Consider the following 20106-nt stretch of genomic DNA (forward strand, 5'->3'; position numbering starts at 1 on the left):
TGTACCCCGCCTCTCGCCCGATGACCGCTGGGATAGGCTCCAGCCCCCCCACGACCCGACCTACGGATTCAGCTGGTATAGAAAATGGATGGATGGATGGAAGTTCTGATATGCTCCACTAGGTGGCAGCACATTAGCTTGCACTGCTTTCTCACAGCGAGATGGTTATGTGTTTAAACTTATAGGTCAGCTGGGGCCTTTCTGTGTGGAGCTGGCATGCTCTTCCTGTCCTCACACTGTCCATATACATGCCCGTTTGGTTAGATGGTGTAAAAATTGGTCTACATTTTCTGTGCTACCTTTGTTTGCTGCATATTATATTTATATTACAGATGCTGGCTTTCAGAACCCTGATTGGATGGATTTTGTTTATCTGTCTTTGACAGAATTAGGTCTCCACAGGAAATTGTGTGGGGTAAGAGCTGAGTGAAGGTTAATGTGGAACAACAAGAACTGTGACATTAATTCCCTGAGCTGTGCTGATGCAAGCTCTGGCTGGATCATGGACTATTTAAATCCAGCAGCCCCTGTCCTCATTGAAGTGCTTTCTTAAAATCCACCTGCTTTTAAAGATACTAGATTCCAGAGATTGTATTCCTAATCCTGACCGACTATTTAGATTTCCAAAAAATATAGCAAAGGTTTGCGCTCATGATATTGAGTGCCCTATTTTTCAGTTTCTTAGTTTTGTCTCTGGCCATTCCAAAAAGAAACCACTTTATGTTCCAATATCGGACATGCCACAAATTTTCCTAATTATTATACTTTCTGCACAATGAATAAGCAAGAAGATATTTAGCTCAGATATAACCGATCAATAATGCCACCTTACCAATGTTTATTGACTGCATTAGCTGCCCAAAAGGTCCTTACATAAGGTTAAGATAAATTCCAACTCTAGGGTGATCTCTATGCTGATTGGATTACCTCAGAGGAAAAACCATCTGTCTTCTCCTCTGAAACACAACACATAAAATTCATATAGTATAAAGCACAACACTATATCTGATCTAATATTAGATAGGTTGAAGCAGAAATGCTGAAAAAAGCAGATTTGTGGGTTGTTTCCAAAAATATTCATCCCAGTTCATGTCTACCCAGAGTTACAGAGTAGTGAGCAGAATCCTTCCCTCCGGAGTTGGTGGAGACCAAAACATAGTTTAAAAACCAATAGTTGCTGGGCACCAGGAGGACGTCTTCAACATAGTTCTAATCCTTCAACATTGCTGCTGGAACTGTCGAAGCAATGTTTGCTGTGCTTCTAAAATCGGTGTAATATGAGGTACCGTGTAGCTATTCACGTATGAACACCAGAGATTTTGATGAGAATGGGATTGGATTAATCATCTCTCCTGCTCTTTTCGCATGGGGCAGGCATCCAAAAAAGTGTCTTATTTGAACCCCCATTCCACCTTTAAATCTAACAAAAGAGTAGTGGGTTTTAACGATGTTGTAACAATATCGCTTTGAATGATCCACCCATCCATTCAACGATTTTCTATGCCCACTTAACACAATTCAGTTTCAAAGGGGATGGAGCCGATTGCAGCTGCCATCGGGTGAAAGACTGGGTACACCCTGGAGTGGTCACCAGTCAATCACAAGGCCAACACAGAGACAAACATGACAAACAACCATAGACACTCCTAGGGTCAATTTAGACTCACCAATTAACCTAACATGCATGTTTTTGGAATGTGGGAGGAAGTTGGGATACCTAGCGAGAACCAACGGATGCACAGGGAGAACACTAGCCTGGGAATTCCAATGCTGCTTTGCGCGTGATTTCATTCACACTGCAAAGGCAGCCTGGAAACCACCGCCCTTATTTTTGCCTGAGTTAGGGAACCAATCACAGAACGGGGGGGGGGGCAGCAAGACGATGACGACGTCTATGTGCGACACCAAAGCTTGTAGAGTGTTAATCCAACATGGCAGCGGACACAACGTTACCGTTCGATGCAGCCTTAGAAAGTGTTTTAAGTAGCTTAGAACGCAAGTTTACTTTTATTTGACTTTTTTTTCTTCTTCTTCCTCGTCGAATTTCTGTCGCTCTACATACGTCATCTGGTATAAGTGATACAATTGGCTATGAATCGCGCGCAAAGCAGCATGGGAAGAACCAGACGCCATTTGATAAACATTCATAGTGCCCAATAAACGGCTCTAGGCATTCGTAAACCACGCCTCAAATACGAGAAAATGCACACCTAGTTCCCAGACCACCATCTCATCGAGATGTGGACGCGTCAGCCAGGCTAGAAGAACACGTAAATTCCACATCAAAAGGCCCCAATTGAGATTTGAACCTGGAACCTACTTGTTGTAAGGCGTAAGGCATTTTTGATATTAAATGAACAGTCAGTTTTCACCATTGTCGCTATTGACAATTTTCATCAACTATCCTTAGCTAAGCAGTCCATGTAGCATTTATCATTTTACACTGAAGATGTTTCTAAAATCAGGTCAAGGTTAACATCGGGCTTAAGAGTAGATTTCCATGAAAGTAAGGGATGTGGCATATAGTCAACAAGAGTGCTGACAGGCCCCTCACCCTGTAACTGCTTGTAATTAATATCCCTGCCTGTTCCACAGAAAGCGTAGCTTGGATGCTAGAAGGATGGACTCTCGCTCATGTCATGATCCTGTGAGTCTTACAAGAATCTAGGGAGTATAATGCTGCCCCCGAGTGGCAAAGAAATTCAGGTATTGTAGGTTAAAGTAACGTGAATATAGTGGCATTAGTGCATGGCAAAATCATTTTTTATCTTTAAATTTAATTTTCCATTCTATACTCTATTGAATCATGTAACGCGACAGGGTGGTTTGAAAGGTTGGGGGGCATTCAGGATAAATGTAGGTATATTTTAACATTGTTTTGGTGATTCTTTCAGCTGTCTGATGAACTTCATCTGCAGGCACCTCGTGCTGTACAGGACAACGTGTGTTACCATTTTCTCCTCTTTTGTCCCTTTCCCGTCAAAATTATTAAACCTTCATTGAAGAACTTTTGTTTCCCTCTTCAGGCAGTCAGAGGAATGACACAAGCACTGTTGACCCATGCTTATTACGTTTGCCCGTAGCTAAACAAGCCCTCATTATCCTGCTCCCAGGAGTGCTCCTGTCAAGTCTACCAGTGCGCAAATATGGGCAGAGCAGAAAGATTCATCTAGTGACTGACTCTCGAGGTGAGGAAATTATGAGTGAAATAAAGCTCTCCATCAGAGAAAAAGTGACCCACTTTACGACAAAAATTCAAAATTACAGTAACCCGGATTTTTTTAATTAAGCGACGCACCTCCACGTTATCAGTGCTAGTGTACAGTAATTAATAAATTATAAACAGCATAGTTTGTGCCTGTATAACGTTGCCCATAGGAAACCGTTTCATGGCCGAATATCTCAAGAGAGCAGCCAGACGCCTCTCGAATATCTTCGGAACAGCTCCAAATTACCAACAACAAGCAGGGGTGAGTAGAACATCATGTTATAATGTGAAATCAAGGGCCCAATGTAAAAAAAACGGTCTTGTCCTTTAAAGTAATTTATTCAAGTTGTAGGGTAATCTCTGGCGGAGACAGTGCTATCCTGCAGTTGAGAGGAGTCCTTTGTTATACCACAATTGCTATTCTTTATTTGACCAAATTGAAGCCCTAGTGAGGTGTACCTAGAGCATCTTCATCTATGGTTGAGATGTGTAATAATGTCTACTCTCATTTGGACATACATTGATTACTAGTTCCGTACCTGTAATGCAAAGTCAGAGATGCATCGTCCTTGCCTTCCATCCAGTATTGTATCCTCTAAGTCAGAATGGCACTTTGCTAAAACTGAGTGAAAGAGGCTATATTCTAAGGGTGTTGTAGCAGGGAAAACATTGTTGACAATAGGTAGTCATTAGAAATATAGCATCAAACTTATAGATGGTATGTTGTAAGCTGAGAAATACAAGAAGTGGTTGCTGACTTGCTGCATGCCACTACCTTAAGGATTGTGGACTTACGGAATTTAAGCATGTAAGCATGTAAGTCCTGGTAAACTTACCTGTAATGCCCAAACTCATGCCAGATAACTAAGAACCATTATAGGACGAACGATGGCACGAGACTAGCGAGATTCGTTAATCCATCTTGCAAAAACATAAAATGTTAATCGATTCCCATAGCACCTCTCAGACTAGATTTGACCCATTGTACCTGGGACGCTTCAGGCATGATATTCCGTCAAGCCATTCCAGCTAGGTGGGTTGATGGGCAAAACCACGATATGTGTGTATAATGCGTGCTAGTGTTTTTGTTGTTTTGGCTCTTGCAGTGCCTCAGACGACACCAGAAGATACTGCTGGATGTTTCTGGAGCCAAATTCCATCAGCCAGTACCTCCAATTGTCTTTACATGTCGATGAGTTGGTGCTCATAAAAGTGTTGGAGAGATGATTAAGCTAGGTACGTGTGTCAGTTAAATGATGTTTCGGAGTGATGGTTACTGACCCTAAAAAGTAACTTATGGTGGACAAACTTTTAGTAGAAATGTGTTAATACACTTGGGTCCCCATCCCCAGGATTTATGGCTACTTCAACTGAGGAAAAACATGGCACAAACAAGCACGATGTTTGCAGCCTTTTTAGCCTGCTCTAGGTTGCATTATGTCTAACTATATTCAATTTTATGCTCTTCCCAATCTTATTCACAAGATGTAAACAGTCAGTACACAAGGGACACTGCAAAATAACTTCTTGGTAGCCTCACAGCACAGTTTTCCTGTGGTTGTGTCAATATGAATCACCAGGCATACCCTTGATTTAGAACAACTTTTTCATGCTGTATTGTCCCAGAATTTAGTCTCAAAGTAGAAAATGAGTTTGTAAATCTGTAAATTTTCCATTTGATCTCTGTTTAATTTGTTGTTAACTATACATATTATGTTGTTTGGCTTTAGATGATGCCTAACACAATCTATGATGTGGTGTGCTTTCTTGAACCTGGGAATTCTTCTGCAAACACAAAAACAGGTAAATGCTGTTTGCTACATGTAGCACAAGCCTGTGGGTGGTATGTATTAAATAGTCCACTGATATTTTTGTTAGGTACTGAAATCTACATGTTACGATATGTTTAGACACAAGTTTGGGCACCAATCTTGGCTTGCCTTGGGCCAAAGGCTTAGAAAGGAGTCCCAGTGTCTGGTGTTTTTTTTACGCTGGAAAGAAGCTTGGAGGCTTTGACGTTTGGGAGAATTCATCTTGTGCAAAAGTGATGTTTTAGTGAGATGTGAGATAAAGATGGACAAGGCGTGTCGCATGATAGTTTTGCAACAGTCTGTGCAACAGCACAGCTCGATTCAAAGTGGCGCTAAAATGTTATGTCTCATATTAATGGGCTTTGTGGCTATTGTTATTATTTAGCATTGGTACTTGCACTGATCAGATTTTCTAAATACCAGTTGCATGCCTAAGTGGTCCTTAGATCTATGGGTAACCACAGTCCAGGCTGCTTGAGATATCCCTAATGAATCCAGTCATCACATTACCAATCATACGTAGTTTTTACAAAATGCTAAATTCCATTAACATCTTTAATGCCAGCCGTATTTTCTGTGGCATAATTACAGAGAATATAGTGCCCTCTGCTGACTAACAGCCAAAACCACATACAGTTATTATTTCTGTTACTACCTTTTTCTGTTACTATTGCATACATAATTTTGGAGCCAGTCGATGAAAAAAGTTGCACCGATTTGGCATTTACGATATCTCAGACTAATGTTTGTCCAGAAATTGTGTTTCGATTACTCTGGACCCCCAAGATTTTAAGAGAACATTACCAACCCATAGTATTTCTGCTATTATGGCTTTTTTTTTGTACAGCAAGGTAGATCTAAAGCAGAACTGTATATACTATATTGTCTTTATTTACAGTTCCTCAGCCCCTCTGCTCAAATATTTGTTTGGCTCGTCTCAAGTTGGCAACATGTCAAATTCAAATACTTGTAGGTGCACATGACTGAGTAAATAACATAATCACAGTAAGGTAGGAGTCAGTTTAATTGGATTTTTGTCTGTTGTAAACCTGAAAGAGTGACCCTCAGTCTTCATACTCAAACAACGCCACCATCTGGCAAAAACTGTGACACTGAATTTAGTAAACATTGGCTGTATGCCAGCAGATAAACTAGCAACTGCTTGATAGGCCTTCTTCAAAAATTTAATAACAACATTAGAATAGAAATGATAGATTTATTAAATAATATTTGTGAAATTTGAAAATTATTCAGGATTTAGGAAATAAGAGTAAGAGTTTTGATAAATAAGAGTTTGATCTTTTTGGTTTGGTTCATGTTGGTTCATGTTTCAATGCATTTGTAAAAGCCATAAATTTGATTGAATCATTTTGTTATGTAATCACATGGTATTTTTTAGGCTTTAACTTGATGAGTTATGTAAAGCTGATTGTTAGCATGACATGAATTAACCACGATGAGAGTAATGTATGTTCCATGAATTGGTGATTCATGACAGGTTGCATTGCAGTTTCTACAGTTCAGATATTCAAAGTTCTATTGAAGAAACAGTTGATGGAGAAAAATTGTATTATTATAATTACTGACACAGACACGTGTTGAATTATTATTTTCTATATTTTTCAACTTCATGGATGACTGCTGAAATTCAATGACCTCTTTCACTATGGAGACCAAGTCAAAAGTAAAGCGCTACCTGAGTTCATATTGAGGATGCAGGATGCATGTTCTGGAACTTCTGATGTAACACGCAGGGATCAACACGGTAACTGGGTCTGTCGTAATGAGATCATCCTGTGGGTTTAAGTTATTTTCAGGCGCTGTGTACTTTGGAGTAAGTATGTACACAACAGTGCAAGTTTATGTCCTAGAGTGCCCATCAGGATGCAAGTTTGGCTGAGCTTTATTTTCACAATTAAAATGTTCAAACCACAAAATATAATGTCATGCATATTTGACAAGTTGTAAGATGTTCTACATAATAAGAAAATTCATATTCTTTTCTTTGAGAGGTAATTTACAAAAAGGGCATGTGTATGATCACTAATTGATATAAGTAAAGTTTTGACATTTGCCTTAAATCTTTATCCTTGATCATTGAAAAGAAGTAACAAGAAGTTTAATTAAGAATTGGATCCACTACATTAATATCTCATTTATGGCATCTGACAGTTGGAAACAATCCACGTGTTAGATGCCCTTCATATTTAGTTAATTGCATACAGTATATGACTGTTTGATTGTTACATGGCAGGATCATGTTGCTGTTTGGGCACTCAATGGGTTCTCTTCATACTCAGCTTTGAAGAGAGTGTGAGGGCGCTTTCTTCCCATGCCGTCCTGTCATGACACCACAGGAGAAAGCTTTGACTGATACCTTAACCCTCCGTGGGGGATTTGTGGGATTGTGAGTGGAGTAAAGGATTAGGGCTTTAGTGACACACCGGCTCACTGTCAGTCTATGTGTCAGTGGGTCAGTATATCAGTGAGTCAGTAGGCTTTTATTTTTCTCAAAGTAGGTCAGCTATCTCTTTTCCATCAGTGGGATTAATGCAAGAACTTCCTTGTGTCACAGAGTGCTCACCTGCTCACATGTCAACATTGAACTGTCCCCATGCTCATGCTCTAAAATCATCACACATGCAGTCACATTCTTAGTTTCTACCCATTTTCCACACCATACAAAAACAACTTGTATCTTTATCCGTGATCATTGAAAAGAAGTAACAAGAAGTACAAAAACAATTTGTATGGTGACCCGGAGTATCTAGAGAGAACCCATGCATACATGGGGAGAACATGCAAACTCCGATTCAGACCAGACGCCCTCTTTCTGTGAGGTGACCCTACTAACCACAACATCGTGGTGTAGCCTCTTACTGCCAGACCAGTGCTTCCAAATTCAGATAAACTGAGCTGCAAGGATCATGAAAGTACAGATGATATCTACAGAAAATCACTATATATTCAGTATACTTCCAACATATCATAAAACATTTCCAGAATATATATCAGAATTCACCACATTGAGCATACAAGATACAATCAATTTATTCATCCACCAGTTTCAGTCATTTTTGTTTGCACATTTCTGATCATTCTTGGATAGCTGCATAATGTGAGTCACACTGCATAGAGAGAGAAAGATGCTGTTTGTTGCACCTTATTCATGATTTATTTTGTTATTTTAAAGACCCTTTCAAAAATACAATGATAATTTATTCAGGGGCACTCTTGTGTTGTTATGAGGAACCCAATGTACTTGTAATGGGTCATGCAGGATGTTTTAGTCTACCAAGTTTTAAAGTTACAGAAACATATATGCATCCATCCATCCATTTTCTATACCCACTTAATCTTACTCAGTGTCGCAGGGGGGCTAGAGCCTATCCCAGCTGTCATTTGGCGAGACGCATGGAACACCCTGGACAGGAACAAAAAAATATGGTGGCGATAAATGGAAAGTTGTTTGTCACTGAAAACAAGTAAAATATCTATTTATCGATTTATCTAGTTATTTAGTTTATATATAAGTGTTGCTTTCAGACACGATGTCCTGACTGTCCTTGATAATCGTGAATGAGAGTTGTGAAAGAGTGTTTGAGCTTTCTTTGTGCAGCAGTACCTCAGGGGACAGATTGCCCATTACAACCCAATCTCTCAAAAAAACGTGCAATGGGTAAATTTGTCCACATGTTCAAAACTTGGGGTGTTACGATAGAGGCACAGATGGTAACGTTTTACTTTGGCGAAGTTTTGTAAAGAAGTATTCGGGCAACAATATGTGAAATTAAATGAATATTTAAGCCATGTGATTTTTTTTATACCAAAGCCTGACCAACTGTGACTACCAGGAATAAAAAGAATGACAGGCTGTTGGACAATATTGGGTCAGTTGAGACTCAGACAATCTTTCATGACAATCTGTAGTTTAATTCAAACATCCACCGCCTTCGACCTTCTTATAAGCACTTTAAAACGTCTAATAGTTTTCAGATTATAGAAAATGTAAGCTTGTAACAGTTCGGGAGCCTTGAAGATGTAGAAATGTCGCAATTTAATTTTCATGTACTGCAAGACAGATATATAATAATTTTTTTGCCCGGAAAGTTTAGTAATTTTACTATTTTTGAGCTTTTGTTATGTAACTGCAACATTTTGTGCTGAGGACAAATTTAGCACATTGTGGTGTGAGACTACGTTTCGTGTTAATTAGAGTGTTGGTGGTTTGATTTGTGGCTCTACCAGTCCACATACCAGGGTGTTCTTGTTCAAGACACTGAACCCCAAGAATGACCCCTTATTTATGATCAGTGTTAAAGATAGATATAACAGTCTGTGTATACCCCTCTCTGTATTCCTAAGTGCTACGGGAACAAGGCTTGTAGTATAAGCTTAATTGGCATAATAGAGCCTAAAAATGAAGTCCAATGAAGAGTTTCGTTTGTAATTCTTGGATTAAATCAACTTCCAAACACTTCCACTGAAATTGGGCAGTGACAGAAAAGTCACAGAGGGAAAAAAAAAAAACTAAATTATCCTGGTGGAAGATATTAAAAAAAAAAAGGCAATGAGATTTGATGAAATTAGTCTGTGTCAGGTAAGAGTCAACACTTTCTGTACAAATGGATCACAAAAAGTTGGAATTTTCCACATTGCATCTGGGATTTATGTCCCTCACTAAAATCCAAAGTAATCTTGATCACATTCAAGATTAAGTGGTTTTTGCCACACCGGTCCACCAGTTACTGGTACTGAGTTTCTCGTCCATCATTGACACATCCCATAGATGCAAAATCGTCTGAATATTTATGCAGATGAGAAGCCCTATAAGTCTGAGGTATAGGAATTGAAGAGTGCGACCTCCTGATGTAACTCAAACACTCATCAATCTGTAACAGTATCATTTTAAGGTGGAAACTTGGCTCAGGAGTGGACATACAGTAATCTATTAATCTGTGCTCTCTGGGGTACCCCAGGATGCACAGGATTGAGCAGTCTGTTCTGAAGTTATTCTTGAACTCCTTGTTACACTGAAGTTTTATTTGGTATTAACTCAGGAGTTTATGTACCATTGAGTCAATTAATTCCATCAATTCAAGCAATTCCATTAATTTGGCGCTCACCTTATTCCCATTTCTAGCCATCAATAAACTCTTTTTTGTTTCTGTTTCTGATCTTTTCACAGTCTCCCTAATAAACCTTGGCTAATAGCTCCGAAGTGTCTACAGGGCTGTAACTGTAGCAAGACAGGGCTGTCTTGCTCTGGAGTTATTGACCATCGCCACGTGCAAACCGCCTCTGATGTGAGTTACAAATCTTCCCATCAACCAATCTAAATATCTGACAGATTATTCTAAAGATCTAAAAGATAAACTCTGTCCAAAGAGATCAGGTATGACGCTGTATCACATGCAGGATTATAAACTGTTACATCATTGCTCTGTTATCTTTATGTCGGTAAGATGAAGGTGTTACATGTGCCTCATTGACTTTGCAGAAATGTCTGTGCACCCCTAATATTAAAGGATGTTATACTTGACACATTTCCATTTCATGCCTGCCTTTTTCAAATCCACAGCATGGGACAACATGTGATTGATTTGTCATTATTGAACCCATTGTATATGCCACTAACAATTCCTTTAAGCCTTGTGTTTCGAAACACAACATTTACCAGAATCTGTGTTTTTCTTCTTTTCAAAATGCTGCTTGCAACTAGAGATAGTAGTTCTTTCATAGAGAATGAACTCAAATAAATGACAAATGCCTCAGCATTTAGTAGCAGAGTTATAACAGATGAAGATGCCTTTTGATTCCAGTTACTTGGACAGGAACACGAATAAACAACTTGTTTGGCTTAACAAAACTTATTAGTGCCAGAATACTCTCAGACACTGATTATAGTCCACTTTGGATGGTGTAACATCACCACTGCTGTTGGCCTCACAGGGGCGTTGGGAAACAGGAGGGGACATTATGTTATGACCTACTAATTTTGACAGTTAAACATTTTGGAAACTGATCTTTGGGACGTTCACTCACAACAGTTTTATGACTTGTATAATAATCACATATAGATGCAGACTTTGTGTTGTTAGTTCTCTTCAAATGTAGAATTTAGAGGATTTTTATCACGAGTGCCCTTTTATTTCTCAAACGCTTGCCAAAATGAAAGTTGATTAAGATTGCTCTATTGTTTTACCATTTGATTGACTACTTACCTTTGTACAGTTGCATCAGCTTTAGATTGCAATCACTCCCTAATGCATGACATGAAAATGATAACATGCCAAGGCGATGTGATAACTGTTTACACAACAAACAAAGACAGTCCATAAAGCCACTTCAACTGTTTGTATGAGCAAACACGCCCTTTGCTCCAGAGGCAGCACCAATATGATTACATTAGACGTGCCCTGGCACGTCTAAAATTTGGAAATTTATGATTATCTTTTCATACGCAAAAACCTAACCAATGATAACTAAACTTGACTTATTTTTTTAAATCAGAGCATGAACAATGCTGCCAACCAGCACATCTTATACACACAATTGTTATAATGAAATGGAGATAGTTCTCCGGTGGAAAAATTTCCTGCTATATCATGTTTTTCTGAGCAATTCTTTGACTGTTTAGCATTGTTTTGAGGAGGGGAGATGTGATTTAAATATACACAATGAAATGCATCATAATAACTTGGATTTGAAATATATATTTATTTAATAAAAAATATACTTTAACTGTAATCAAATCATTTCAACACATGAGATTTGTTTGCCATTCAAATGCCATCACAAACATTTCATTTTACATAAAATATAGAATTATATATAAAATCTTAAATTGACACAGAATTCAAATGCTGGCTCCGATTCCACCAGTTACATCATCTGTATGCTCTGCAAGTACGAACGATATGACATGTTTGAACACAACTAAAGCTCAAGAGAATCAGCAGATTGACATTTTCTCTCAGTTGGCCTGTTTTCACTTTAGGTTGGGCCCACTTCAGTCTTAAGTACAGTAAAATACCCGTCAAGCAAAGTTTGCTCTAAATTACAGTAGGGTGATAAAGTGCTTAGAAAGTTATGTTACAATGGCACTTCAATGTCCCATTAATTCCTGAGACAAGAAGTACTTACAAGACACAAGGGTGACAAATGAAAGGAAAAACTCCAAAACGTTACCCCTACAGTGGCCTGGTTCAGCTGTGGGGGTATTTTGCTGGCATGTTTTGGGTCGACTTATTGCCTTAGAGGCAAATGAATACAAAGTTGCTTTGGAGGATCACCTTTATCCAAAGATTAAACATTTCTATCCAATGTCCCCATCCCCTTGGGCACAATGGGCCACTGGATTGTTCAGTGAGTATGAAAATTACGTGAATCGTATGGTCTGGCCTTCACGGTCTCTTTCTAAAGCATCTTCACCAAAACACTAAATTAGGAAATATCCTTTAGAAAAAGATATTTCATCCGTCCAGCAGGATTTCACACACTTGTAGAATCAGCAGCAGTAAAGGTGCATTAAAGCAGCTCTGGCAGCACGTGGTAGCCCAACCTTAGAAGGAAGCTATGCTAATTTTTCCTCTAATGTACCCATCTATAAATCACAAGGTAAAATACATAATAAGCAATGGCTTTAAATAGTTTTACACAAGTTTGAACTCAATGCAGAGAAAGTTGAAAATACGTTTTGGCCCCTCAGGGCAAAGAAAGATCTTGCTTATGATCATTGGGCAGATGATTCGATGGACTTCTTAAAAAATGTTTCCTGGGTACTTGGCAGAAAAGGTTTACCAGTACAGCAAGAAAAAAAAAACATTTAACTTTAACATCACTTAGTGAGAACATCCACAAGAAACTACATTAATCCTTGTTCTTAAATCTGTATGAAAGACTTTGCTGCAAGCAGCATCATTATTGCATCATGTCATTTCAGCGGCATAGATTGACACGAGGCATTTGCTGACACAGGACATTTCTAACAACATCACTCTAAAGTTAAAGGGATTTCAGTGTACAATAGATGGTATTGTGTTTTGATTATACTACACAAGGTCATTTTCTCAGTGTGGTTGTTCTGGTTGTTCGATACATCATTATAATGAAAACGCTCTCAGAGGAAAATGTGGAATTGTACAAGAAACGTGTCTCCATAAACATTTACAGCTTGATCACCTGTTGCTGGAAAGCTCCTAAATTGACATCATCCTTGAAAACTTTAGACTTTGAAAGCTATAAATGCCAACGTGCAACAGCACATGCTCATTGACCCACGTAGCTCACAGACCTTCACATTAGCAGACACTGAAGCAATAGCTAAATGTTTGCTCACGCTGCTGAGAAAGGACCTCGGGTTCATAAACTGTCAGAGCTACCCAACTGATTAGCTGACTTGTGTAAATAATACAGTGAAGATGCAGAATAAACATATTTCAAATGTACGCTGCATCGGCTGTGCTCAGTCTGGACTCAGGATTGATTAACCCGCCCAAACCTTCTCAGTTCGGTATTTTCTTGCTAAGCCCTGAAAATTGATTTAAACCACTGTTTATCAGGATAATGAAAATATTACTTAAAGGTTTTCACATTACACATAGTTTTCTATGAATATTGTGTCACAGGTCACATGAAAAGACTTGATAAATCATTGATGGGAAAAAATATGAGCCCCGAGTGTCAGGTCAAGCATGAACTGTCTTTGGTATTTACACTTTTTGTTGCAATTGTTTAATCCTCATTCTCCACTTTGCACTTGTCTCGATGAGTAAAAGAGGAAGGCACACTTTAAATTGATAATCTCTCTCATTCTTTCGAAAGCCTTCTTTTTAAGAATAAATGCAGCATTTAACAGGACCAAGCACAAAAGTAGACTTGCAGTAGAAATATAAAAGTTTTGTTAAAAAAAAAAGGATTCTGTATATTGTGTGTGGACACTGAGACTATAACATGAAACAAAGTGTAAACAAAGTCAATGCATTCTAAAACAGTGTTCTCAGTTTTTCCACATTTCCTTAGATCTATAAAACACTGAGCAGCAAACGATCTTTCAAAGTATAAAGAGGAAATTTCAACCACAAAAAAGCCCTTTAAACACAGCATATTACAAAAATAAGTTCACCATGCCCAGGTTTAAAAGAAGGGAATTATTGAAGACTTTAGAATCAAATCAAAAATCAAGGTGGGGGATAAATGCTCTCTGAAACTGATTTTTAATACAAATGACTGCCCTGGTAGCACCATATCATAATATTTTCTTTGTGCCCATAACATATAACCTAATCTATAATATAATATATAATCTTACTTTTGGAATCATTAAAGTTTTTTTCCTTGTACTTTATACATCCCTCCGTCAAATTTGTTTGCTATTACCTCCAAAAAACACAAATATCATACAAAGATTATTAAAATCTTGTATAAAATTATTCAGAACTTAGGATCCATAGACATGTCTCACTTTGTAGCTTATAGTCTTGTGAGAAAAACTACCACAAATCTTGAGTTGTCAAAAGCCAGACTGTTTGTGTGGCTTTGTGTCTCTTTAAGTCTGTGTGTCTAGAAATCTGTTACCTATAGTCCTCCGCACTGTCTTTTATGTGCAACCACATGACTCCACTATCATGTCAGAGACGTCTGTTTTGACTATGCTGTGCTGAGAGTTGAAGTAGACCATGGAGAGTGGTCGATGCTCTGTGGGAATGCAGCATGAAGTTGTAGCTGTGTTGATGCCGTTGACTTTAAGTTGACTGGAGACAGTGGCGTGGAATGAGGACGCTATGCCTGGGGAACCAGACAGATGTTGGGGGCACTGACCCATGCAATAGTTCATGTGGTAACCTTCAGGTGCAATGATCCACTCGTCCCATTTGATATCTTTGAACTTGATGTAGAAGTCTCTCTTGCAGCAGACCGTTACGTCGTCACCACAACGCAACGAGCGCTTCTTGAGTAGGTGCTTGGTGAGGTTGTCACGGAGACGTACCTGGGCCACCAGAAAAGGTTGGTTAGGGGTGTCGTCAGAGCCATCTAGGGAGCAGAGGTTCTTCCCGTCTTCTTCGCAGCTGACCTCGAGCTGTAGTCGCCGTTGGCCTCCATCCAAGAAGGACTGCAGGGTGCGGGTGATGGGGAAAGTGTGCCAATTACTCTCCTGAACTTCTAGCATCTTTTCTATCACCAGGGTGCGATTAGAGCCTGAGATCCCTCCATCTGCAGTGAGGAAGACCCGGGCAAGGAGACGGGAGCTCCGGGGAGATTCTTCAGAGGAACGGGCGTAGATCCACAGAGAGGACTGGAGGACCTGGATACTCTTGCCCTGTTCCTGCAGAAACTGAAAGGTAAGGCTAAGGCTGGCCTTGTCACTGCCGTCTGACTCATCTATGAAAAAATGACATTTAGAAACAACACACAGAGCATTAATATTTTTAAATATCGTGACCTTCAAGCAGAGGAGGAATCAGTTTAAATCTTGCTCGTAAAGTAAAGCCATGGACCCTGGTTAAAATAAAGGACAGTCAGTGTCAGCGTACAAAGTCAGTATAGTTCCTTACACTGTAAAATTTTCATCTCATCACTATGTTGTAGTTGGCTTTGTCAAAAACTAAAAAAAAAAAACCCAGAGACATACATCAGTTGTATGTTAATGTTTCTGCAAGTAACATATGTTGTTGATTTTGTAGGTGAAAAGAAGCATCCCGTAGCATGCAGGTAGCAGAAAATGAGCTTTTCCTCAAATGTTAATACCCTGGTACTTCTTATTATGTGAACTTAGACAATAGTAATTATGGCATGTGTAAAGGATTGGGCACCACAATAAGCCAGGGCTTAGAATACCCTTCTTTGAAGGATAACGCTGCTTGCAAATACTTTTTGTTGTTGGCCAAAAGTCTTTATATTCATGCAGAAGCTTGCGTGCAGGCACACCATGTTTAAGGTCTACCCAGAAATCAAAACACCAAATAAGAATGCTTCAACCCACATGTTTAACAGTTTTTGTTTTGATCTTCAAATCACTTTCCTCATTTATGAGCTCAACAACACTCGGTCAGCTAGACATTCTCTTCTGTCACAATCTTTCCAGTCTAATGGAGTTTTGCTTTTCTTTCTGCCCAGCATACGTGCAGTATCATTTTAAAGTCCTCCATATAGACCAGATCCTGTCTTCGCTTCAACTTTTCTCTTTAACTGACTTTCCAATGTAATTTCAGGCAGATGAAATCTGCTGTAGACATCAATCAGCTCCAGCTTCTCACATAATCAATCAGTTACAATTGGAGTTTTGTGACAAGGTAACACCTGATGACTATTACTTATAAAAAACGGTTGTCTAAACTGAGACATAGCGCCTTACAAGTTCCAATATATAAGTTCTATATAATCTATTTAAGATCAGTCGCTAAAGAAGTTTTGAAGTTTTAAAAGATTTGCATATGTCATTGAATGTTTGGTATTTATTTTGAATGTTAGCCCCTTCACTAAAACGTAATTTTGCATTAACTAAGAAATGCATATGTTTAAAGTCTGTTTAGGGGGTGTGTCAAATGTACCTCTTCTAACCTCAAAGATCAGCAAAAGGAGTTACTTGCACATGGTTGGCCCCACGTTCCTACATAACTGATGACACTGACTGTGATTCTAATCTTTTTTCACATTTTTTGTTATAGTACAACAATCTAGAGTTGAGAGCAAGTACACGGAAACCCTAGGAGTATATTTTACCCACGAACATGGGCACATAATGCGCTCACGCAGTATTTCATTGTCATACAAAAATAACCTAACAATGTAAAAAGTGAACAAACTTACTTGTTTCTGCAAAGCTCACTATTTCATAGCCTTGATCTTTGGTTGGTATACTGTTTTCGAGTTCAAGGGTACCATCCTGTCTGACGCGCCCCGAGTGCAGTTTGCGCAGCGCAGTGAGGAGCGCCACCCGGGGCACCGTTTGAGTGATGTTTGGTCTCTCTTTCAGGTGAAGCTTTTCTAAAAGTTGCTGTTTGGCAAATTCTATCATAAGCCTCTGTTCTGCGTCCTTGTCTTGCAAACCGCAAGACGCGCAGCCCTGGGAGGCGCTGACTTGGAGATCTTTTAACAGCATGGTTCCCAGCAAAAAAAGTGCCATGAGGGAAAAAGACGGCGTTGCCCTCCAGTTTAAAGAAAATAAATGCATTCTGGTCATCAGAGTGTGCAGAAGACAAATAAAGGAAAAACTCTTCAAATCCACTCCTCTGAGTTTTTGTTTTACAAAATTTTGTCGAGATGTTCCTGTTAGCAGCTGGACACCGTCAAGACAGGAGCTGAGCGAACAGAGTGGTGCCTCACCCTTCTGATGCTGAAGATATCTGGGGTAATCCACCAAATGTGGTGACACGTTGGAGGCACGCACCAATGAGCGCACCGGGGCACAGCGGAAATTACTGGCAAACCATCTGACTGTCCTCTAACACAACACAGACACAGACACACACACAACACGCGCTCACACGTTGGCACCTGACTCAAAACCACACTCACTCAGTCATAACCTCCGGCAGTGACCTGCTACATGATCTCACTTTAAAGTAGAATCATAAATGCGTAAAACTATTTCTGTGCCACGTCCTCAACACGAAGACTATGAGCGAGATACGCAACCTTCCACCACTATCGATCAGTTCCCTTTACCCTGTCACAGAACACTTCTGAGACATGGCCACCAAAGAGTTTAACTGCAGTTTAGCTCAAAGGGTGAGAAACGACCGGGGGCTATGAGGCGGAGAACCTATCGAGGTATTTGAAACACGCTCCGTCATGTTTACCTGCAAGGTGGGATAATAGGTTACAGTGCATTTAAAAAACGCCGCGAGCGCGTGTAAGGGTGAAAGGGAAGGAAGGAGAGAAAAAGCAGCAGCAGAGGAATAACTTTGTCATGCTGCGGCAAGTTTGGTCTGGTTCTGTTGGTACCTTGTCCATATGGACCAAGTTGCAAAATGAAAATACAGAGCTGACTTAATTTACAGGCCAATGCCAAATAAATTCCACTATACATCTCATTTGGAGCACAACACTTCTGTCAGGTGGAACTCTCCGTCGCAGACACTTAACAAACACTTAAAAAGCAGTGATGAACTCCACCTGTAACTTACACGCACACCTATAAAGTTACGGCTGATGAAATTGATTGTGTTTGGTGTGACTTAGCCAGTCAGTGTCACCCCAAATGTCAAAAGCTTTTTTTTTTTTAAGCCTCAAGATTTAACACGAACATTACAAGACCTTCAATGTGGCACAGGAGTACTCTCCTGCCCACACGTGGGAAGTTTGGAGTATTACAACTAACTTCACTTAATGTTCTGGCTAAATGTAAGTGCACAAAGTAGCAGTCCAGTATGAGGTGCCACCAGGGACATAAATCAGAATTAACTTCCATATACACATATGAAATTAAACTCATCCACATACTATACTCAAAACCTTGCACAAACACTAGTGAAAAGCTCTCACATAAACTAGTGAACACATTTACCTCTTATATAACCTACTCAAAAGCTCTCATATACACTACTGAAAAGCTTTCATATATACTAGTGAAAAGCTTTACCTTTCATATATACTAGTAAAAACCTCTCATACATATATCTCAAACCTCTCATATACATATGTCAAACCTCTCATATACATATGTCAAACCTCTCATACACATATGTCAAACCTCTCATATACATATGTCAAACCTCTCATACACATATGTCAAACCTCTCATACACATGTCAAACCTCTCATACACATATGTCAAACCTCTCATACACACATGTCAAATATTTGTGGATTTCAGTTGAAACGGAAGGCGTTTCAGTTGAAACGGAAGGCATTTCAGTTGAAACGGAAGGTGTTTTATTAAACTGGGAGTTGTAGTTTTAAACAGAAGTCATTCATTCTGGTTAGCTTCGTCCGTTTTGTGCAATCTCCGGCCGGTATTTTACAAAATAAAATGATCAACAATTGCTCAGCTACCCACTGAATACCTTACACAAGCAGTGGCATTACCCAACTTAATTTTTGCTTCAACGGGGACCCTGTTCCGTTTTCTGTCAAACGCTACAACGCTTGAGCAGCAGCCAACCACCTCAGCCACTAGCTTAGCATAGCGCTACCAGCTTCAGCTGTGGTCAGCAAAGAATCCGTGATCGTAAGAGCTTGGACACAATGCGCTTTCATCTGATCCTTGTTGCTTTACAGATTCAATTGTTCTTGTTTTATACTGCGAGCAATGAAGAAGATGTTGCGAGTTTTTTTAGGACAGTCCTGCTTTGCATTGAGTTATTTCAGAGGGGGGACTCCATCAAATTCTCCGAGGAAAGATTGTATAGACAGCTTGAGGATCATACACAATCATTGTCATCATTTATTGCTGCTATGTCTAGATATGATCCTAATAACAGAGACATAATCAACACACTTCAGTTACTGTTTACATGTTTTCAAAATCTGCTACGTGAATATGCTACCAGAATACAATCAAGTAATTCCACCAATAGTTTCACACCACCAACAACCTCCACAGGCCACCGAGGACGCCCCAGATACAACATAGGAGCCAGACAGATTTCTCATTGTGTGTCCATTGGGATGACTTGGCAAAGGATTTCATCGTGCTTTGGAATCAGCCGAAGAACTCTATACAGACACAGACAAAGTCTTGGAATAGACTCAGTAGAATATACCTTTCTGTCGAATCAAGATCTTGATCAAATTGTCACTAATAAACTCCAGTCTACAAATGCTGGTGAAACATATGTACTTGGAAGCCTCAGATCACGTGGCATAAGAGTACAGCGTTGGCGAGTCAGACAGAGCCTGCATCAATTAGATCCCATCGGCAGATCATTGAGACGACGTCATGCAATAAGCAGGAGGATATACAGTGTTCAGGGCCCCAATCAATTATGGTGAATGTAAACAATTTTGATATCTAAATGTCTGTTAATTTAGTATCCAAATGAGGCATATACATGGGTTATTAAAATTATTTTAATCTCTCAACAAAGGCATTTTGATGGAAACCACAACCTGGTTAGGTGGCAGATGGTTCTTCATGGCTGC

General features: G+C 39.4%; 1 protein-coding gene across 1 annotated transcript; it reads right to left on the minus strand.

Annotated features, from left to right (window-relative positions):
- Positions 1-14238: 14238 nt before the first annotated feature.
- On the minus strand, positions 14239-17122 carry LOC142377873 (inhibin beta B chain). The gene is made up of 2 exons (XM_075462208.1): positions 16831-17122; positions 14239-15402 (listed from the first exon to the last, which is right to left on the minus strand). The coding sequence occupies exons 1-2, from the start codon at positions 17120-17122 to the stop codon at positions 14621-14623; spliced, it is 1074 nt and encodes a 357-aa protein (XP_075318323.1). The 3' UTR covers positions 14239-14620.
- Positions 17123-20106: the final 2984 nt, after the last annotated feature.

This window comes from Odontesthes bonariensis, chromosome 3, assembly GCF_027942865.1.
Source record: "Odontesthes bonariensis isolate fOdoBon6 chromosome 3, fOdoBon6.hap1, whole genome shotgun sequence".
Lineage (NCBI taxonomy): Eukaryota > Metazoa > Chordata > Actinopteri > Atheriniformes > Atherinopsidae > Odontesthes > Odontesthes bonariensis.

Coding starts and splice junctions, on each gene's coding strand:
- LOC142377873 (XM_075462208.1), bottom strand. CDS start 17,122: ATGCTGTTAAAAGATCTCCAAGTCAGCGCCTCCCAGGGCTGCGCGTCT. Junction 15,403..16,830: donor AGTGAGCTTTGCAGAAACAA/GTAAGTTTGTTC, acceptor ATTTTTTCATAG/ATGAGTCAGACGGCAGTGAC.